This window comes from Hirundo rustica, chromosome Z (assembly GCF_015227805.2).
Source record: "Hirundo rustica isolate bHirRus1 chromosome Z, bHirRus1.pri.v3, whole genome shotgun sequence".
Taxonomy (NCBI): domain Eukaryota; kingdom Metazoa; phylum Chordata; class Aves; order Passeriformes; family Hirundinidae; genus Hirundo; species Hirundo rustica.
Window position 1 is genome coordinate 27,084,163 of NC_053488.1, and position 23,905 is coordinate 27,108,067.

General features: G+C 41.7%; 1 protein-coding gene across 1 annotated transcript; it reads right to left on the reverse strand.

Annotated features, from left to right (window-relative positions):
* Positions 1-13,117: 13,117 nt before the first annotated feature.
* On the reverse strand, positions 13,118-13,539 carry LOC120765690 (proline-rich nuclear receptor coactivator 2-like). Its single transcript, XM_040090786.1, has one exon. The coding sequence runs from the start codon at positions 13,523-13,525 to the stop codon at positions 13,118-13,120; it is 408 nt and encodes a 135-aa protein (XP_039946720.1). The 5' UTR covers positions 13,526-13,539.
* Between the last annotated feature and the right edge of the window lie 10,366 nt (positions 13,540-23,905).

Below are 23,905 nucleotides of genomic sequence, written 5' to 3' on the forward strand. Positions count from 1 at the left end.
TTGTCCTTTTGGCCCCTTAATTTGCACTATGCTCCTGGATTGTCTCGCCAATTGCAACCCTCCGACACCTTGAACGTGTCCAGCCACGTCCTGCAGAGCCCAATGTGACGGCCAATCCTGGGCTGGCACAACAGTCACATCTGCCCCGGTGTCTAAAAGACCAGTGATGTTAATTGTTTCCCCGCCCACCCTGAACTCACAGTCTACCCGGGGCCTTTCTTCAGTGATGGCTTGCACAGGGCAAGCCACCGGGGTGTTGTTCGGTCCCCGGGTAGGGATGATTTGTGCGATCACCTGTCCCTTAGGAATAAATGTGGGTGGATGGGTGCAGCGCAGCCAGAGGACGAGATCTCTGGGGTTGTTGACGAGAACCCCTGGAAGAATCTCGACCTCTTGCGGGGTGTACTTACAGTCCCCGATGATGACAAGCTCCTTTCCTTGGACTGGCCAGGCTCCTTGTTCTTTGGTGTTTATGGAAAGAAAGGTCCAATCCGCCGTCCTCAGATAGAGCCCTTCGGTGAGCCGCAGCCGATAAGGTTCATGCCTTGATGATGTTACTAAAATTGGCTTTGAAAGGTCATGGTCAGTACTGTATGTCAAATTCGGTGTGTCACGTCCGGTATTATTGCCTGTCTCAGTGAAAGGCAGCGTATCATTGGCGCTAGATGTTTCTTCCCCCTCCCCCGCTGCTTGGTCCGCCCTATTTCTATCTTCGCGCCGGGCGGACCTGCGCTCCCCCCTTAGTTTAACTGTCGGGAGCTATCTCCCGACCCTCCCCTGTTCCCACTCCCCCCGCCTTCCCCCCTTTTCTTTTTCAAAGCTTCCACGGCATCCCGCAGTGGGCAGGTGTTCGCCCAGTGCCCGGGCTCCCGGCAGATTAGACACCGGTTCTTCTGGGGCACATACGGTCCGCGTGTCGGTCCTTGGGTGCCAGACACTGCTGAAACTCTTGGTGTTATTGATTTCCCTTCCCGGTCGTTTCCCTGCATGTAGGGGACCTTTAGCTGACACACCCTGAGCATATCTGGAAGGGTCGGAGGGGGGTCCAGAGGGAGACTCAAAATTGCACTCCGACACATATTATTTGCATTTGCAAACACCATCTCCCTCAAGATCCCATCCCTTACCGCCACTTCCGTTACTTGCACCTCGATTGCTCGGGTGAGCCGCTCGACAAACTTAGTGAAACTTTCCTTGGCCCCCTGCATGATCTTGTAATAGGGTACGACCGGGCCGTCTGGCACCATTCCAAAAAATGCGGAGACCGCATGCTCCCTGGCAATCTGGAGGGCTTTGATGGGGATATCTGAGGTTTGGTCCGATGGGTCGGCCCATCTCCCCTCACCCATAAGGTGTTCTAAAGTGAGGGGGTTCCCGTTGTCATCCACCGCAGTCTCCGGGTCTCGGAGGAGACTGGGCAAGGCCTCCCTGAGTTGCTGCCTCCATGCCGCTACCCACAGTTTGAACTCTGTTGAGTCAAGCAGGCAGGAGAACAGCTGCTTCAGGTCCGCAGGAATAACGACAGCAGCATCGAGATCTGAACGGAGCAAACCCCTGAAATAGGGGCTGTCCCGCCCATAATCTCGATGGGCCTTGCACAGATCCCGGATGGTGGACTGGGGGAACGGGTGATGGATCGCTCGGACCCGCTGCCCTCCTCGGGAGCCCTTATAAACGACTGGGGATACCGAAGGAACAGGGGAAGGCTCATGCATCCCTGCAGGCTCAGGCCCTGGCCCCGCCCCCTCCGGGCCCAGACCGTGGGAACCGGAAGGGGGAGCGTGGGAACCAGCAGGGGGAGCGTGGGAACCGGAAGCCCAGGAGGCAGGTCTTCCGGCAGGGGGCGTGGTTTGGGAACCCGATGATGTCATGTGGGCGTTCCCGTGGGAGGAGTAGCTGGGAGGAGCTGTGGGAGTGGTCTTGGAAGAGGGAGGAAGCATGGGTGGAGTCTTTTGGGGGATAGGAGGGGCTGAGGAGAGGAAGGGGTTGGAAGAGTTTGGGGCGGGAAGAAAATGATTTAGAGAAGAGGAAGAGGGGGATGGGGAGAACCGTGCCATGCGGTCTCCTCCATCTTGGGGATAAGGGGTAGGGGAGCCATTTTGTGGTTGGGGAGTCTCAGCTAGACTAAATCTAACACGAGGTTTATTAACTGGGTAAGATGGGGAAGGGTGGAATTCTTGAGCATCCCAGCCAGGGATGCCCAAGAAACCCCGAGCAGTCTGGCTAGGACTGCCCGGGCGGGGGGGTTGAGAATTCCTGGGGGAGCCTGAGCCAGCAGGTTGGGGTCCTGCTGCTCCCTTCAGAATTCCCTTCTGGGGACAAGGGGAAGGGGAACGGGGACAGGGAGAACAGGGGGAGGTTTGCCTAAAACTGGGCTTTTTCTGCACTCCCTTGGTGGTAGTTGAAGCAGCTGCTGAGAGCTGCACAGCCAGATTAAGGAATTTTGTGGCTTGCTTGTTCCCTTGGAGCACCAGATCATGGATTTTGTTTTGTACAACCCTCCAAAACTTGGGGCTGTACACCTGCTCCGGGGACACACGAGGAAAGTGCAGGAAAAGCCACCTCACAAACCCCTTGAGCTCGCCCCTCGAAACCTTTAACTGGGCGAGCTCCACAACCGACTTAAAACTATAATACACACCTTTTTGGGCAGCGGAGAGTTTTGCGCCCATCTCTCCGAAACCGAAACCAAAATCAGGGGCTCGGGGACACCTAACAAATCCCCCTTGCCTGCTGCCCACTCGATGACACCCAGACAAAAGCAAACTTAACAGAAAACGAACGCGGAGGTCACTCCCCTAAAACCGGGCAAAACCTGAAACTCAAACCCGGGGGGTCCGCACCGAAAAATAAAATCGCAGTGTCTAAAACCCCTGTGGACACTTCCACCCAAAAGACAACTGCCCGAAACTTAAAGTTTACAAAACGAAAAAGAACAAAAGAGCACCCCGAGGAGAGTAATCCGCAGGGGGATGAGGCTAACCACCACCCCCCCGAGCTGCGCAGCCTGGGATCCCCCCCACTCCTGGAGGATCCCTCCCGAAATTAGGGTCTCCACACCGGGAGCACCCTCCGAAAGTAAGCCCCCTCACGAAGAAGGCTTACCCCCTCCTGGGATGCGATAAAGCCTGGGGTCTCGAGATTAGCTGCCTGAAGAGGACCTGCTGGGCGCTTCAGGCTGTCCTCTTCGTCCCTTGGGAGCGTGATCTTACGAAGCCGCTCGACCAAGGGTAGCGGGGCGTCCAAGGACTTTTCTTCAGGCTCTTGCAGCCTCAGTCCGTGCCGCGGGGTCCGCCTCGTGTCCTGAGGGTGGGGGCCCCACGTTGGGCGCCAACCGCTGTCGCGGTGCTGTTCCTCGCGCTGATGAGCGCGGCCACGGGCTAGCTCAGTCTCCTGCACCGCGGCAGCGTGTGAGGTCGGGGTGGCAAACCGGGCGAGCCACCTCCTCCCTGTGGGTCTTGGTTCCCCTCTCAGCGACGGCCAGCAGATGGCGTATGCAACCCACGGCAGCTAATCAAAAGGCGGACTCCTCTGGGCTCAGTTAAACAGGATTTTATTCAGGGGGAGAGGCAGCACGGGGCTCAGCACTCTCTGACCCACAGCCCAGAAGAGACCCTGGGGGCAGGCGTGCACGAGCTTTTAAAGTGGGGTGGAAACAGGGGTGGTGACAACCGGTCAGCCAGTCACAGGGATCGGGGGGGTTAACCGGGGGTGTGAACCATGGAGCTGGGGACCAATCACAAAATGAGGGGAGGGGGTCTCCCGGGCCCCAGCCTATCACTCAGCACCCCTCCTGGAGGATTCTAGAAGCCAGGGAAGGGTCTCTGAGTGGCAGGCAGGCGACCACGAGGAGGGGGGGGGCGGGGATTGACAGCGACAGGTGCAGGGAAGGGATGAATGACAGAAAACGTCGGGTTTTACAATAGACAAAACAACAGATGCAGAAGGGAAAACCAATGCAGAACACAGGGGTATACAGTGAACGAAACCATTACAAAAATAACTTTAAAATATTACAAAAATAACTTAATAACTTAATAAAAACAATTCTCACACCACCACAATGATCAACATAAATGTAGTCTGTGGACAGACTAATCTGAATTTGAGTGATTAAATTTGAGTGATTATTGTATTGAACTACAATACAATAATTATTTTTTTGCTTCATCTGAGCATCCACCTGAATATATCAAGTCAACGCTGTTACAATGTTTGGAGGTTTTTTAACCTGAGGTATGTATCACCTGAGCACAATATTCCACAGCTGTCACAAATTCATGATTCCACACCTTCTTTGCCATGAATTCCCTACATTCTCCAAGTTCCTTGTTCTCTGGTCTTTTTCAAACACTGAAACATGAATTCTCAGTCAAGCTGGCAAATATGTTAGTGGAATCCCTTTGAATAAAGACTTTATTTAATTCCAGTAAATAGCATGGCACTTTGAACCTGTGTACTTTTCTTTTTCACTCCATATTCTTTGCAAATTCCCTTCATGTGTCTAATACATAAAAGTAATACTGTTTTTCTAATGATAGACATTGTTATTGTGTGCTGCTGAAATCCTCCATGTGTGATAACATAGGAATGGTGGGTTGTGAACAAATGTGATGATTCTTGGCTGGATTTACACCACACTAACAGTAGGTCCACCAATATCAGGAAAATAGAATCACAGGCTCACAGAATCGCTGGGTTGAAAAGAACCTCAAAGTTCATTTCATTCTTACTCCCTACCATGGGCAGGGACACCTTCTACTAAACCAGATCTCTGAGCCTCATTCAAGCTGGCTTTCAAAACTTCCAGGAATGGGGCAGCCACATCTTCTCTGGGCTTGGCCTTGCAGCCAAGAATGTATTTCTTATATCTATTCTAGCCCTTCCTCTGTTCTATCTTTTCATGCCCTTGTGAAAAGCTGTTCTGCAGCCACGGTCTCCACTCTTTGACCACCCAGCCAATTCCTTATTCACCATGTGGTCCCTCTTCCAAATCTTGTCTCTCCAATCTAGAGACAAGACTGCTGTGTAGGACAATGTAAAATGCTTTGTACAAATCCTAGTAGATGGCATCAGTCACTCCTCAATCCTGAAATTTTATGACTGCTTTTTGCTGCAAGTTGCCAGGAACCTGAGGACAAAAAGAGGCCTTAATCCTTCCAACCAGGCTTCCAGGGGTCCCTCATGTACTCCTGGATTTCAATCCTTCTTTCTCAGAATTTTACTATTTTTAGCTCCTCTTCTGTATGGGCCCATAAGAGATACACTGTGGCTTGCCTCCAGCCTTCTCCTTTGTGCTGTTAAAACACTGGAAGTCCTTCAGGTGAAACAAAATTTCTAAATCTTGTAATTACCACTGACCCAAACAAATTCCTCCACATCTTTCCATGAAAGGGCCATCACCCAGTGAAAGGATGTCTTGTAGTCTCAAACAGTAAAATCTACCTCCTTGAAAATATTTAAAGCTTTGTTGTTGTTGTTGTTGTTGTTGTTGTTTTTCCTCCAGAGACTGAAAAAGTAGCTCAATCCATCTGCAATACAAGAGGCACTGGCCCCAGGAGGAAACACCTCACAGCCAGATGAGGGGAGGTTGCAGGGATAGTTCCTGAAGGGTGGACCTTGCTTTGTTTACTAGGAGTTGGAGTAAAGGACAAAACAACTCTTTAGGAAGATGTGGCAATTTGTGATCTCTGAGAAACATCTAATATTCTGCTCATTGGAAAGTTACTGCTATGTCACAGGGCTGAAATGAGAAGTCGCAGGAGCTACTGAGGACCTGACACTGCACGAGTAATGAAGAAAGAATTGGAAAGCATATATAAGAACATATTCTTTTCTTTGGAAGTCCCTACGGAAAGGTCTTTCAGGTCAAAAGCAAATAATGTCAGTCAGCACAGAGAGTGATATGTCTTTTCATGTGTGTCATAATTTTAATTTCAAACCGGGCGGAAACACTAATTAATGTAGTGGCTTCACGTTCACTAAATTTTGGTCTTGGTACTTACTCTTTCTGTGGGAGAGAGACTAGGAGATAAACAAAGCAGGCTCAACCTTAAAATGAACGAATACTTTTATTAACATACACTAAAAGAACAGAAAAGAAAAAAGTTGGGGAAAAAAAACCTAAAATGGAATGAAACTTCAAAACCACTCTTCCCTCCCCTTACAAACTGTTCACATTCTTATAAAACAACATAAAGAGACAAAACTTGTAATTTTCAGTCAGTTTCACTACCTGACAATAGTCTTTCATCAATTCATTAGGGAAAGAATATCATTTAGAGTCATGGATCCCACTGACAACTTAGAACAGTTCTCTTGTGGGTTTTAACCTGTCACAAAAACAAATGCCAGGAGAAACCTGCCTTTGTGACCCTCCCAGGAGCAGTTTCCTAAGCTGCTTATGGGTCATGGGTCTTAGACTTTTGCATACTGGAGTGTCACCTTTTAAAGATGAATAACTCTAAAGGCAAAGGATTCTTCACCTCAAGGTACAGAGATATCTTCTCACTTCTTCACTGGCGCAGGGGGCTTCGCATCTTTATCTCTGTTCAGGCATCTGATAGGGTATTACTTAGTTCATCACAAACACCTTTGCTCAAATCTACACACAAATTAAAACAATCATCTCCCCAAATGCTTATCTTTCCCATGATTTAAAGGAATGACCTAAATATAGAGTTCATTTCCATGGCTCAAGTAAGAATAGAACAACCAACTCTTCAACCCTCTGTCCCAATAGTCTTTTCACTCTTGCTCTACTGACTTCATGCTGTTGTTCTTTATGTTCACTCTGTCCTATCTTACTCTCTCAGAGAAAGGCCAAGCTCTGGAAGCTTCATGTTGCTAAGAAAGAGTTAAATCTGCTCAGAGTCTTTATCTCTCTCTGTAGCTTGTGGTGTTAGATGTTCAAGGCTGCACTGGTGAGGGAGGAAGAACTCACAGAAACATCAGAGATCGGAGCACTCGGGCAGTCCAGAATCACAAAAAAACCCAGGCAGGATGATAAATGCCTTCTCAGCCCCTCCCTCGGTGTAAATCGGGGTGGCTTCGGCCCAAATGATGCCCATTGCTCTTATCAACGGCCCGGCAGAGATCTCTCTCTGCTCCAGAGAAGTCTGAAGAAAGTAGCTGTTGTAAAACAGCAATCTCTCCTTCGTCCCCCTGCCCCTTTCACCCGGGAGTCGATGGAATCCGGCCAGGCCTCAGGCCAGCTCCCCACAAAACGGGGAGCAGCAGGCCCAGCTCGATGTTACCTGTCTGTCTCTGGCCAAAGGAAGAAGAAAAAGGACCCACCTACAGGAAATTCATGGGGTTTTATATGGTACTTCCCAAAGTCACAGCTAATGATTTCAGTGGTCAGAACAGATGCCAGTATTCCAACTAACTCTCAAATAGGTCCCAGTCTCTTCTAAAGCAATTCCCAGGTCCTGACCTGGAGAATTATTTTACATTTTTCTATAACTAAAAAACCAAATTGTACTAACCTATGACAATGTGTTTGGTGCGTTTAATTGCTGATGAATGGTCAGACTCACAGCCATTGGGCCAAGACTTGCCCTCATTTACTCATTTGCATTACATTCATTCAGCTGAAATCTGGAGAAAGCTCACCAGAGTCAATACAAATTCCTTCAAGTTTATGAGAAATGTCTGTGAGGCATGTTTGGCTCACAAACACTGTAGTAGGGGAGGACCAGAAACACTGTGTTTTCACATATGTTTTCATCCTGAATGGACTAAACAGATGAAATCTTAAAATGTTTCATGGAATGAAAGCTTCTTAGATATATGGGAAGTTAAATCCTTCATTCCTGGCAGTTTTAATCTTAGCTTTCAACTCTCCAAGCAGTTCTGTTCTTCATGGGCATTGTACACCAGCAGCTGAACATCTTGAACACTGTTGACTATGGAGTCTGCACCTGCACTGGGCCTGTCTTTAGGTAAGCACCCATTTATACACCTAATTAAAGCTGAACAAGAGGAGGTCTGGGGATAAAGGCCATTAGTAACCACAATTACCTATCTTCCCTGGAGTTATGCTCTATTTATGCTCAATTACATTGAGGCTGGAGGAGTTTGTCAATGGTGGAGTTTTCTCTGGAGCAGGAGTAATTCCAGTTGTTCAAATCAATTTTATTCCCTTTCTCATTTCTCTGTTAACCTTTGTGAAGGGTATGTGAATCACTTTGTGGTTAAATAGGGTAGATGATAACAAGGACAGCTGGTAGGATGAAACTGAGGAGCTACACCATGGACAAATGACACCCCAAAACTGCAGTCTGAGTGGAGCTTATCAGCTCATTCCAGAGAAAATTTCATTTAATTGGGTAGGTGAGAGCAGTCTCAAAGCTTATATATTTCATACTGGATGAAGGAAAAGCCTTTAATAATGGAAATTACAGCACTTACTAGCTGAGCACGTTACATGAAGATCAAGATGAGAGGTAATTCCTACTCATCATCAACACTGTTTAATCTTCACATGTGTAACCCAGAAATGCTGAGCTGAGATCAAGCTGGTTTCCAGGATGTCTCATCCATTACAGGTCACCTTTGGAAGGATATTTCCTATCAAGGAAAAAGAGTGGCCAACTACTTTTGTGGGAAAAATTCTGTGTCTCTAGGTGGTAACTGTTGCTGTGTTATTTGTTTTCATATTGCATTTCATTTTTATAGTGGGTTTTATTTTATAATGATTTGTTCTGTACTCCTCTGTTCTCCTGGAAAATGTCATATCCCGAGAATTGTCCCTGCCCCCCTTCCCTGTCAATCCTCCCACACTCCTCACAGTCCCCTCCTATGGGCCTTGTCTGTCATTCGGCTGTTCCACCCAGGTTCTGGAGATTTCATGTAAAAGGCATCGAATGATAGGACGAGAGCCGAGGAGGTCCCTCCCTTTATGTTCCCCATTGGTTCCCTTGAATGTCCCTCCAACCCTGTTCCACTCCCACCTTATCCCTCAGTGGGTGTTGGTTTGTCCCCTCCTTTAGCCTCTCCCCTGCATGTAAGCCCAAGACACCGGTGACTTAATTTGGGCTGCGGTCTGGGGCAGAAGCCCAAACGGGATGGGACAAAGACTGAAATAAAGACCGTGGACTTGCCCCCAGATCAAGTCTGACTCCTTTCCTCTGCTGCCAATGGGGTCTCTCTCACTCTCATGATAAGGGGAAATGCCCTATGCCATCTTCTGGGTTTTTGGGACCCAGGGGAGTGCTAGCCTGAGCAAAAGGGAGCTGGAGCTCCGATGGAGACAAGAAACAGGTAACAAAACACACTGTAATTTCAGCCCAGGCAGGATTCCACCTGGTAGTTTTTAAATCTCTAATCAAGTTTGTTTCTGTACCCACAAACCCTATCAACACGAACAGTGAGCCTAGCTTTTGGCAACCAGGGGAGCTGCTCATTTCCTTCAGCCACTCCTACCTGTTGCCAGCACTTTCCAGAATGACAAGGAACAGGGGACAGACAGCTTGTGTTTTTCGTCTTTCCCATCTCAATGGAAAAAAAAAAAAAAAATCATATAATTTTATTTTTTTATATTCATATGCAACGATACCAAGTTTGATTTGTTTTGCTTGCTGACACATGTTACTGCCTTGGAAGTAACTCATCTCTTTGCCTTTTGCGTATTCTTCTAGAGGTATAAGATCCAAGTATCATCTGAGCTTTTCTGCATGGCACCATACCACCTTCACTTACACCTCTCAAATGGCTTTTGAAGAATGTATTTGTGAAAGGAAAATGTGCAGGCAAATACTCTTCTCCAAACCCCATTGAAATAAACATCTTCTAACAACAGTAAAGTTAACAAAAATTTAGGATCTAAGCTGTTAGGAGACAGAAGTAAACCTGTGTCTCAAAATAGACAGTGTTATTGATACAGACTCTGTGACCAGTTCACAGGATGTATAGTAAGTCTGGTTCCCCCAAACAACAATTAAAAGAAAGCTAATTTTTGTTATCTGGCCTTTTGATTTCAGTGACAATGATCATTTATGTATTTCTTCTGCTCAATTTCTTGAGTGTCAGTGGCAAGTAGTAAAGAAGCAAAGCATCAAAAGCTGAGATTTTTTTTCTTTCAAAAGTCATTGGTTTACAAAGCACAGATTGGCTGGCCTTAAAGCCAATAAGCTACTACTCTTCATTTTATACATCAAGGTTGAAGGCAGATTTCTTAAAACAAGGGAAAAAGTTGCTTACTCTGTGCCAAATCTTTTGCCTGAACAACAGAAAACCCTTATCCATGGTCATCATTAGACAGGGAAAGAGAAAAAATACAGAAACCTATGATCTTTTAGTAAATGTTGTTGACTTTTTCTTAACTGCATTTCTGAAAAAGTTCCCTTAAGTCAATGTAACTCTGGGAAATTATATCTATTATATGTGAATGAAACATTCAACTCTTTTAGTGAGAGTACCCAAGACTAACTGCTGCGGTAAAGCAGATGGAAAATTGTGCATTTGGAAGATAGGGTGGGTTTTTTTCAATAAAGATCACTGTGGGTTTGATGCAGTCAAAACTTATCCCTTCCCAATAAGAATAACTAATGTGGAAATAATTTAGTCCCTCCAGATTTTAGAAATGTGGAAAACCCTACTGGTGAAACATCTTTTTTTTTTTTCCTTTCTTTTTTCTTTTTTTTTCTTTTTTTTCTTATTTTTTTCTTTTTCTTTTTTCTTTTTTTTTTCTTTTTCTTTTTTTTTTTTTTTTTTTATTTTTACTATTTTTTTTTTCTTTTTTTTTTTTTTTTTTCCCTAAAAGGAGGACCTGGACTGTAGCTGACCATGAATGCATGGGACAAATGTTTTATACAGAAAGCCTGAAACCAAGGTACATGGGAAGACCACAGAATTTCAGATATGAAAGCTGACTTGTCTGAGAGGTACAGTGAAATAATGACTCATACAAAGGACCTGAGTACTCCTCATCAAAAGGGTATAAATACTCCTCAGTAAAGTACCCATACTACTGGAGCAACATCAAAGAGCCTGAAGCATAACAAAATTAAATTTATTTTTCTTTTTTCAAGTCCATTCTACAAATGTATTACTTGCATGCAAAAATACTGTTTAACAACACAGGAACTTGCTTTGTATCGAAAGCAAAACTGGTCAGTTCCCCTTTCACTACTATGAAACTTCAAATAAATAAATTTTTAAAAATACAGGTCAGATTTAACTTTAATCATGTCGCTATTACTCTGGGAGGGTCTCTTGCTGTCAAGGCCTGGTATCTGTGGTGTTTCGTAGGGAAGCTGACTGTATATATATGTGTGTGTATATATATATGCATGTGTATTTATAAATATAGGTATATATATGTATATGTGTGTGTATGCATAAATATATGTGTGCGTGTGTGTGTATATGTGTGTTTATGGATGGATGGATGGATATAATGGTTTTGAGGTACTCTACACTGACATTTTTAAAGTGCTCTGCTTCCTGAAGTGCTAAACATCCAATTTGGCCTCAGTTCAGCGCTGCCATATGCACATATACTTTCCTAGAAGTTTTTGGTTTTGTTGTTGTTTTTTTTTTTTTTCTTTCACAGCTTGTCTACATGAAGAAGCTAGATTAGTGTGTGAATTTACAACAAACTAGATACTGCATATGGTTGAAGCACAGGCTACCCTGAACCTCACAAACTACAAGTTTCTTTTCACCTTCCTGCAGGCCAGGAGAAGCTAAAAATTAGTAACAACTACAGGAAAACCATTCTATGTTTGTTTTTGCTGAAGACTAATGCATTAAGATGGTATGGGAAGACAGATTGTGTCTATATTGAGATGAGAGAACTCAAGTCACAGTTACAGATGTCTGCCAAGGATTAAAGATTTTCAAATTATGTTGAGGGCAGTGGAGAAAGGAGAGTATCAGTTCTCATTTTCCACTCATAGAAAAGGTGATGATGGTTGTTCTCATTGTTCTGGGGACTGTTCTGCCTATGGAAACTACCTGGGAATTGCTGCAAAGATTCAGCAATGGCATTTACAGAAAGGATGGTGTGCCAGGATTATGCATCGGCACCATTGTAACTTCCATCAACATACATGGAGATATATCTGAATTTAGTGTTGCTACCATCGGCAAAAGGGCCAGTAGGCAGACCACACAGACAGGGATAAAATATTTTTCAGTTTCCAGTCATTCTTCAACATATATGGAAATGACTATATGCCTCACACAATTGTTGTGAAAATTACCAACCCTCCAATACCTGAAAGGAGCCCAGAAAGAAAAAGGGGAAAGGTTATTGCAGTGATAGAAAAAGAGGGAACTGAAAGAGAATAGATTTAGATTGGATATTAGAATTAAATTCTTTACTGTGAAGCTGTTGAGGCCTTGGCACTGATTTCCAAGAGAAGCTGTGGTTGCCCCCTCTCTGGAATTCTTTATTCAAGGCCAGGTTGGATGAGCCTTGGAGCACCCTTGGAAGGTGTTCCTTCCCATGGCAGAAGGTGGAATTAGAAGAGCTTTAGGGTCCATTTCAACCCAAGATTTTTCTCTGATTCTATGAAAAATCAGCTGTTCATTTAAGAGACTAAAATAATGAAAATATAAATGTAATAATTTTTAGCAAATTTCCATGTTTCTAGATGACAATTCATAAGCCCTTTTTAATTCTATTTATTCTACATCCGCCTATAAAAATGTAAATAACCATGACTGAAAAATGAGCACAATGAGACAAACAGTCTATCATTGTGCTCTGGTTCCCTTCCGTAACTGTGGTAAAACTATGGAAATGAGGAGAAGATTCAAGCTTCTGTTTAAGCCTGACACAAATGACATAAGAATATTTCTTAAAAGTTTTATTCTGTAAAGTTCCAGACTTTATTGTTCTTAAATGCAGTAAAATGGTGATTGCTCAGGATTTGATTGATTTTCAAGAGAACAGCTATTTCACAGTGAGGTGAACACAGCACTGAATTTTTGAGGTAAAAGATGAAGGGAATGTTAACTTCCACCCCTCCTTCCCAGTGACTAACTACATGCAGCAAGAACACCTGGCCCTGCACAACTACCTGTGCAGATGGAATTGGGAAGAGCAGTGCTCAAATTTTAAACCCTGACAGTCAAAATCACTTCTGAAAATCCCACAAGTTACACCTCAGGCCTGGACTTTCAGTAAGGTTTTGGCCTGAAATGTCATCATTTCTTTATCAGAAAGTTTAAAACAAACAGGTACCCAGTGGCTTGGTGGCTTAGGCAGAACACTTGGGGAGGGTGGCTCACTGAACTTTACCCCAGTGTAGTTCTGGCTGCTCTGAGGGGTGAACAATAGAGCAGGATTCCAATTGGGATTCTTGGGGAAGTGAATGCTGTTCTTCCCCCCTTTCTGCATGGCCTGCCATGCACCAGGAGAGGAGCTGCAGCTGTGGCCTCTCTCCTTCTTCACGTAGGTTTTCATCTGAGAATTCTGATCTTTGTTCTTCTGCCTGTTTTTAAGTTGTTGATGGTTCTTGTTGGTATTTCTAGACTGTGGAATGGGAATGTTGTATCTTTCTCCACCACCCATCTTCAACTTAAATGTCACCTGTAAAAACAAGATGAGTCAGGATAATTTTTTTTTTTTTTTTTTTTTTTTTTAACACAGTATTTCAGACAATGTTTAGATTTCAAACAAAGGGACAAAAATCATTCTAACCCAAACTAGCTCTAAACACACCACATATCTCCTCAGAAAAGGTGTAACTGGAGGAATGGAACTGGCAAAATCTTGCTCAGAAAATGCAGAGCCAGATTTAATGTCGGTATTGCATGCTGGAGGCATTTAAAGTCAGCCTGTTAAAGACTGGGCAAAGTTTGCACTGATAAAGCCACACCCCAGATTTCCTGGTAAGTGTGAGAATTGCTCTGATAAACCCAAAATGAACTGAAAACCACCTCAAGTAACAGATTTAATTCAATTCCCAATGCCCACAGCCAGAATCCAGCATAGCATACTCAGCACTTCTCTGCTGGCTCTCTCTTTCCCCTCTCCCACCTCCATTTACCTCTCAGTAGTCTTCTATGATTCCACACTCTCCAACTCTTGCCCCCTTTCCTGCTTCCAAGCCTGAAAGATCAAGTGCTACCTTGTGCTGGACTCCTTCCTTAGACTGGGAATAGAAGTTTTCATGGGCTGATCGGCTGTCTTCAGCCAGGCAGCTGAGCCAAACATTGGATTCTCAGCACAGAAAGTCCAGGGGAGAAGTCCTGCTGCAGGAAGGAGAAGAAATTTCAATTCAGATTAAGGAAACAATTGTTTCACTTAGGGGTGGAAAAAAGGGCAAGCGGAAATCATTCAGAGAATTCAGAGTCAGCTCTGTCTCTGTATACATTAAAGATGACAACATGTTACAAACAAAACCTCAAAACCCCACCCAAAGAAACACAGCTTTGTTTGTCTTTCTCTACTTACATGAAGTTCGCCACCATAGTTAACATATCCCAAGTAATATTTTGCTCATGCTCTGTCTTAAAGGACACTCCAGAACTTTACCGCTTTTGTTTTAGTAGGGAAAAAGTAAAGTACAATGGAAAATACTTTGAGGACTTGGACCAATACTTAATATCTTAAATAGCTTAAAGAAGATAAAATTAATTAAAAATAACAACAACAAAAACTGTCTCAATGGACTCACATGCAAACTTCTCAGTTTTGAGTTTCAGTTATCACAAGCTGTCTGCCTGTTGAACTAATGGTAGGATTTCAAACAGTCATGGATTTTCAAGGAAGGATTGAAAACAGATGGTCTCTGATACCTTTTTCATTATAACTTCCCTAAGTTTTCAGAAATTTGTAGCTTTGTCTCCAGGTCTTTCACCTCTTCAGCCTTTGACTTCCAATTACTGAAGAAAAAACATGTCGATATTCCTTAAAACAGCTGAGGTGCCTTATACTCCAGGAACTGGCAAACTTTCTTATCCTTTGGAAATGAAGAAATAGACAGCTGGAAGGAACTAGATTATTTCTGACAAGGAAAAAATAACAACAACAACAACCAGAAACTGTTTATTGAGAAAAAAGAAAAGAACTCCAAAGGTAGGGTCTGTAAAACACATGATACCATGGCTGTGGTTAAATGGCTTCAAGCCAGGCAAAGAAAATAGATGAGAGATGGGTTAACTCTGCTGCTGCAGATGGTAAAGCAGTGGGATGTGTATTGTCTGCCCCAGTAGTGAAGTATCCCAGACACACAAATCCTGGATAAATATCAGCCATAGCCACTGAAAAGTTTACTGTATCAAATCTGTTCAGACTCCAGAACCCTTGCCAACAGCTGAAGGACATTACAGCCAATTGATTCCTCCAGTGTAGACAACACCTGAAAATAACCTTGGCTGTCTGGAGTGAGCAGTTCTGCCTTTGTTAGTTTTGTCTTTAGTTACTGCCTCTTTCATATGCCTTTTGAGGATTGTTCACCAAGAAGGTGAGTACTTTCTTGCTTACTCTGTCAGCTTTTGTTTTTTCAACTCATTACAGGGTCACCTAAGAAAAACTTTGAAGGTTTGACTTACAGTCATGCAACAAAATTTGTTTCAGGTGGTAATGTTTCCCAGTCAGAAAGTGTTTGGGGAAAAGTAGTTTATTATGAGAATATAAAACATTATCCAGGATGAACATGTGAATTTTTTTGTTTGTTTTGGTTTGGTTTGTGGTGGTGGTGTGGTTTTGTTTTTTTCTTTTTTTTTTTTTTTTTTTTTTTTTGTTCCTTTGCAGTGCAGAGTTAGTGAGCAATAGCCTGAGAGAGTCAACTCTAAATCAGACTGGATAATTCCTTGCTTTTATTCTGATATCTTTTGCCTTCATCCATCCCTGGTCTACTAAATTATTTTCCATTTTGTATGTCTAGCTGGGGTTTGGAAAACTATGATCAATATTGCTAGTGTGTGGCTAACCAAGTGATATGGACACACTTCCCATGGCTGTGTGTTATAAATATGAACTCCATGATACCTACTTTATACTGGGCACCCTGACCTCTCTGCAGATATGGGTTCTGTGAGAAGTATTTGCCAACCCGTGCAAAAGGCTAAGACTAATGTTAATTTTCTGTTTTTACAGGCACATACTGAAACTGGAGTCATGCTGAGGTAACTGTAGTTTTTCCTCTTCCTCTTTGGACATTAGAAGTTTCACTTGCTTTATCCTTTCACTTACTTTAGTCTTTCACCCTTGCCTGAAACAGTAACTCAGTGAGCCCCTTCACCTTTGAAACTTACCAACATCTAACTCTGCGTGTCAGGGGAAATTGAGCACAGCTCAGATCAAAAGTGTGTTGTAACAATATTTACTACTTCTCTGTGGACAAAAAATGCTCTGGGGTACCTGTGCAGGTTCACTCAGAACACGCTTGTCTTCAAAGGTCAAGATTTCGGCTCTTCAAGCCCTTGGGTTTAAGTGACTATACAACTAGGTTAAAATTTATTTTAAATCAATAGAATTTATTTTGGTACATTAAGTACAACAGACATTATTTTAATACATTCAGTGAACTAGCCAGAGTCTGTGGAATTGGTGCCTGAAATTGAGTAACTATGTCACTAACTGGAATCTTTAGACCGAATTTCTTAAATAGCTGCAAACCTAATGAGAGGCTCCAATTCAAGTTCAACAAAAGTGTAAATGTATGAAAAATACACTGTTGAGAAAAACAACATGAACAGAAGGGATCAGGACATGGATTACACTGGTATATAACACAGTGCATTATCAACTCACAAGTCTCGGCAAGAAGTTGGTGTTCTATCTGCTTGCATAAAATCTTAAAGCAAATCTACTTGACTTACTCAAAGCAAATCTACTTCTGAATACGTAATGATTGGATGGAAGAAAACACTGAATTTAAAATATCCAGGAATATAGCATTAACAAGTTTTTTTGGTTCCTCCTATCAAAGGAAGGTGTGCTGAGTGTTGTCGCTAGAGGACACAAAGAGAAATTATACACACTCTCTGACTCAAAAGATGAAAGCTGAAGAAGTTTTATTTAAAAAGACCTCACTTTTATAAGTTTTAAAGAAGGATTGGGATTGGGATTGGGATTGGGATTCGGATTGGGATTGGAGAACAAGGTTACCACCTCTCCATCTCACTAGCCAAGCTCGTCAAAAAGGAATGTAAAACCCACGATGTTTACAGTACAAACTGTGGGAATTCTGCTACAAAGCTGTAAACATCTCACAAAAGCTCGCATAATATAGAACAGAGTGTTTCTTCAGAGACATCTAAACTTTACTATTTTCTTGAGGAAGAAAATACCTGTGTAATACCATGTCAAAGGAGGAAACACTGAGGCTCATCACAAATTTGCTGTTCATGAGGGACTGCAAAGACAGCTGTGTTATGGTTCAATATGGAAGACTGAAGAAAGGAAGGCCACAGGATCCCAAAAGAACTTGACGCTTTTCTGTCAGGCTCCATTCTTTTGTCAAGGAAGACTGATCTGTGTCATGATGGGCAGTCTACAAGGAAAGCGAAACATCTTACTTCTATTCAATTTTTGATCTCTTCCTGGCATGCTATAAGAATATTTTTGGCTTCATTTCTTCTTAAAACCATTAAGTATACCAAAAAACAGAGTGCTTGCAGAGATAATTTTATAGTATATACTTTGCACATCTCATTTCAACTGAAAATGGAAATTATGGTAAAGGGTGCAATATTCAGATTATGTTTTACTAGCAGATCACCTGGTATGTGTATGAACATAATAAGGATAAATTTTAAACAACCATGCACACATATAAATTATAGATTGGCATAATCTGTTGGCATCAGTTCTGATCCTGAACTATCCTATTGATGGTACTGGTGTTAAACTCATAATTCATTATAATTCTGTGTCATATCATGTAAACTACCAATTCTGGTAGATACTAATACAGATTTCAGTAATCTCCGCTGTACAGTTTAGATGTGACACTTGGAAGTATGTACACCAACAGAATCATTACAGGCCAAGCCTATGTTTGTTAATACTCTAGGGAAATGCAGTTGTAATATATTTTGTGGAACATCATTGGATTTCTAGCACAATATCTTTAGAACATGATCCATCCAAAACTTCTTGAGCTTTGTTCATCATTTCAAGGAGGAAAATTATAATTAAATCTGTCAACATTTATATAGAGAGTCTAGTAATTAGATGAAAAATTTTTGCTTTGTAATTCTAGAGGACAATACCCGAAATTATTGAAGAAATTTGAGAGCTACCTGGAGTAAACAGTCATCAGGATAAACAGCATCCATAGCACTCACAATTTTAATTTGCCTATATAAACAGCTATAAATTAACTTCTCATGAAAATTGGAGATCTAAATTAGGAATCCATTTATTCTGGGCTTGAGCCAAATTTTACAGTAATTGGTACATTTTTATATATTGACTAGAATGAGGTCTGAAACAGGTTATAATAAAAATTTTCTTCATAAGTGAATAAAGTGAAATGAAAATTGTTAGAGCCCATCAGAATCCAGACGGGATTCAGTAGTCACACATCTGACAGACAAAGAGAATTTTTCATTACTGTTTTTCTTCTAAACATTTTGTCATGAGGTGATTAAAGAAAGGCTGACAACCAATTTCTGACAAAATAATTTCACAATTTCATGTTGGCTTAGGAGCCTAGTCCATAAAAAAAAGCTTCCAGATGACAGACCTGAAGAATCAGTGTATGGATCTCTGCTGTCCTCTGCAGAAGAAGAGTCATACAACAACAAAGAGGCTTTAGATGTCTACAGTCTTTTGGTTTGAAATCCCCTAAGGCATTAGGAATTCTCTAAAAATCTAGGCGTGTCCAATCAGCAATGCAATTTAACAAAGAAATTTAAAAATATTTTCTTTCCTCTTCATAAACAGTTTGATGCAGTGTTCGGTATACTGCAAGTGCCTTTCTAGAACTGATCTTAAAAATCATAGAATCTAAACCATGGAAAATATACAAAAAGCTAACAACGAAAGATCCTACTTTGACCATTTTAAGATGTTGCTTAGGCAGAAACCAGTTGCAATAGGACTCAATAATAAACGCAGAAACAAAATTACTAGAAAGATGGTACTGAACTATCTTCCACTGGGGGGAAGTTCTGGTTAGAAGTTCCTTAGTTAGGTAAATAATCCCCACCGTGATTTTATTGTGAATACTGGGCCTGGTTTCCAAAAATTTGTCTGTTCTGATTTTGTTCTTCACAACATGCTACATTACTCAATTTCTAAGGACATTTGCATCCTGTGTGAAAAACCAAACCACAAAACACTACCGAAAAAAAAGCAAAACAAAAAACAAACCGCCACCCTTTTTTTTTTTTTTTTCCTTGTTTTACATTTAATGGTAATTACTCATGTTCTTACCTATAATAAACTCATTCAGTTTCAGTGGGTGGCTTTGCTTCATTTGTCAACAATAAATTTTGTTAAAGTTGGGGTTTTTTGTTTTGGTTTTTTTGTTTGTTTGTTTTTTGGGTTTTTTTTTGTTTTTTTTTTTTTTTTAATCTCCTCATATATTTCCTTTTGAAGAAAATTCCTGATCTATTTAGTCTCATTTAGAAGCTGCCACAGTCACCCACATTACCATTCTTTGTTGAAGACTCTGCAGTTTTGTGTTTATGAGCATTTAGAGATTTTCTTTCAGGCTAAGGTCTTTTTACATCCAACATGACATTTTGCATTCTCTTTTTGTAATAAATCATTCTTTGGTTTGTTCCTCATCCAAATGGTTACAAGTGAAAAGTATTAACTGCTGCAGGAACCCGTTATTAGTTATTTAGTTTATACTGGTTTTCAAGAGTTGGGCAGTCCAGGGATGTTCATTAATTTTTGGAGATAGTTCTAGCTGCTGCTAGAAACGTCCCCTGCAGGCAAAGTACTGGAGCTTGTCTTGAGAATGATTCTTCAGTAAATCACAATGAGCACTGAAGGATGAAAAAAAGAGACTTAGTATACCCTTGTTCAATCTGATTCACCATATTAGGTGAATGGTCAAGAACATCATCAGTTACTACAGAGAATATGCATTGTAGTCTTTTAAAGATGTGTGTAGAATGTCTTCCTTTAGAGAATAAAACATACTACATATTCATTAACTCATTGAGTCCCTCCACCTGCCAACACAGAATTATTCTCTGAAGTAAATTTCTGAAGGGCCTGCTAAGTACCTGCACAATCATGATATTCTGGTCAAAACTCAGGTATAATTTTATATGATGTGTGGTTAGTTTTACAAGGCTTGGAAATTTAAAAATGTCTTTACTTTCTTTGGATTTCTATTCCTGATTCTTTTGTGTTACTCTGAAAATGAAAGTTTGCACTGTTCAGTCTGTACAAGAAACTGGCATGAGTTTTTTTTTGTTATAAATGTAAATGACTGTACAAGTATAGAACAAATAACAATATCTTCTATATTTTCATAAACAGTAATGATAATAGATTTTGAAAGACCATTACTTCGAGAGGTAAAGATAATCTGCTTCTCTAGGAATGAAGGTTGAAATCAGCCTAATATAAATATGGCCCACCGTGTCCATTTCTAGCTAGCCAACATTGCAGACCCAGTGGCATGAGGTCCTCATATCAGGGATAAAATTCATGGGAACATGCAAAAATTTAGTTGTGAAGAGACCTGTGTAAATCACTTAGGACAGTCCTGCCTAGATCCAGGCTAAATTCAATAAAAGACCTGGTTACTTGTCCAGTCAAGAGTGTTGCAAATGCCTTTGTGTGCAGGAGCCCAGATTCCCACCTGGGTTTCTGTCTGTGTTGTGAACCACTGTATTGGGAAGCATTTTTTTAACACTCAGTGGAAACGTCCTTTGTTGCAACTGGAGTTTGGTGCATCCTGCCCTTTCACTGTGTGTGAATCTTTGGCATGGTCTTTTCTAAACCTCTTCTTGGTACAGGATGAAGGACTTTGGTAAGTTTTTTCCAAAGCTACAATCAATTTTAGAATGAATCTTTTGTATATATTCAAGTTTCTTGATCTTCTTTGTTGCAATGTAAGCACAGACTAACTGTATCAGTAGTGGAGAAATGCAGTGCAGATATCTAAAACTGCACAAATTATTTGGCTGATTGTTTCTGGTTCCGTCCCCGCTCCGGGCGGGAGATGACCTCTGGCTAGCTCGAGTCAACACAGCCACAGAATGGTCCCGGTTCGTTTCGGCTTCTTGGCTTAGCAGCTGGACCCAATTGTGTCGTGATAGCAACAGCAGCAGAAGAGAAAAGGCTGGCTCTCAGCTTAGCAGGTTAAAAGATGTTTATTAGCTCAAGGGTTGAGGAGCAGAGAGCCTCAGAGCTCCGAGCTGAGAAGATTTGAATCTCCCTCCTACCCCTTATAAGCGGGGGGAGGGGTTCAGGGGAGGTTACAACAAGACAACAAATCAGGGAATTCAGGGGGTAACAAGGTGTGCCCACCCCCAAGCCTTGGACCACTAAAATCCAAAGCTAAAGGAATTCCCCCCAGGGGACCTATCACCCGAAGCCCTCTCCCTGAGATTTCGCAACCTCGGAGGGCTCCTGGAGAGACAGACAGGCTGCCCCAGAGCGAGGGGGGTGGGAGGACTGACACAAAACACCTTGTTATACAGACAGCACAAAAGGGATACAGAATTGGGGATACAGTGAAATGAACCATAACATAAACTTCTTATAAAAACCTAATAAAACAGTTCCACACCACCACAGCTGATGTATTCATAAACTCTTACTGTGTGACAAAAATCTGCAAAAATTCCCTTTGATTTTTGTTTTTATTAATTCATTGAGTAGAATCTCCCAAAAACGTGAAGCAGTTGCTGGAATCAACAAAACTTTTCAGGCCAAATTTCTTTTGGCTGATGGGCAGAGCTGCATGGCACTTGAGAAATGTGCACAAGTGATGGTTGTGAATTTAGAATCAAAAAAACAACCAAAAGACCAAAGTCCTGCACTTCATAATTTTATGGAACTGCCCTTTACTAAATTACTTGTGATGCCTGAAACCACTAGACTGATAATAGTCAAGTCTAATAGTCTGTGCATTTAAGTAAAATGCCTAGAAAATATACAGTTCTGTGCCAAATGATAGTATCCTGGAATAACTAGGATAATAAGCGCAGCCAGGTTATTCCAGGAACAGTTGGATGGATGTTTTCCTTGGAATAAATCTTGAAAAATGTGCTATCAAGACGTGTGTATCTTTAATGGTTACAGTAGCCCTGTCACCAAACTATTATGTAAGTGTTAGAGATGTTCTGAACTGTGGTTGCCCAATCACTCAAGGGTGAGATAAACAGTTCAGATGTCATAAGAATGAGGGGGTTTTGACCATGGATGTAAAGAATTTTTTTTTTTTTTTTTTTTTCCTGTTTGATCCTGCTGTGAAATCAGGACTGGCTGCTGAAATACTATAAGTTCTGCCCTTAGTTTTTGTTCCACTTTTTTTTTTCTCCATTACAATATATACTACTACAACAATCACACCATGAGCTACACAGCCAGGGAACAGGGAAATGAGCATTTTTGAGTGCGATAGTACTGGATTGAAGGAAAAATCTCAAAGTTTTTTAAATGTTCCCAAAGGTTTTGGAATTCATATACTTGCTGTAGTGCTAATCATGCAAATTTTAGAATCAGTGCTCTAGTGTAAGCCATCTGCATGTTAATCACCCTCTGTCATCAAGAAACAGACACATCTAGAGATGAACTCATCATGCTACAATGGTCTGAGAGGTCTATATGTACACTGTCTCTACACCAGTGATGAAGAGAATGAGAGCTTATAGCATGTAATTAACATTTAAATGGCACACTGAAGAATCTCTAAGAAAAAAGTTTATAGTTGTTTCACTCCCCATTCTTGTCATTTCTTTCCTTATTTCTCAACCGCAGTTTCGTCAGCTATCTCATAATCCTGCAATTAACTGGAACACAAAGAAAAATACCTGGTTTCCTTGTGTCAAAAGAGTAATTGTAAATATCCATTTGTCTTTACTGCTCTTTAAGTGACTACTTTCTTTACTTTTAGCTCAACATTTAGGCAGAGCCTTTCTTATAATATGCATTATGACCAAGCTCTTTCTCTAGTAGTGCCTGTGTGATGCTCTTCCTGGTGTTCAGGGTTCTCTGAAGCTTCAGAAATAACTTTACGTTGTCACAGGTGTATGACAACCATGTACAAGATCTTCCTCATCAACAGAATTTAGAAAAATCTGATTATTGTCCCACCTCAGACTCATTTTTTACAACAATTTTGCTGGACACACTGAAGAACTTTTATTTCATCTCCATCTTTAATTGCATGGATAAAAGCTTCTTTCATCAAGGTTATTGTTCATCAAGTTCCTGCAGAACCACAGGCGCTGAATAAAATACTACTCTGCATACATACTACTACAAATTTCTCAGAGGACAGGAATATATCAATATCTAGCCATGGGTACATATGATCTTGTTATAAATTAACACTGAATCTCTCATATTCCATGTTGAATGGCATATTCCAGAGGTTGCCTCACTTCCACTTACAGTGGAAGGTGTCCCTGACTATAGCAGGAGGGTTGGAACTAGATGATCCTGAAAGCTCCTTCCAACACAAACCATTCTGCAATTCTGATACAGCTGGTAAAAAAGATAGAATAAATATTTTGAAATACATTGAAAGACTGGTTTTATCCTAGGTCATGATAGAGCTTCACAGGGACTGATAATGGGTGCAATTTCCTAATCTTTTCCTTCATTTCCTGACAGTGAGTTTAGCAGCAGTGCATTAGTGGAGCCTCATAACAGAACATGGGAGTTACTGTCTAATTTTGCTGCTAAATTCACTTGGAAAAATGCCTGGACTATATAGAACAAGGGGGAATGGCTTCAACAGGCAGATGTCATGGTTAGAGGTGGTATTGGGAAGAAATTATTGGCTGTGAGGGTGGGGATGCC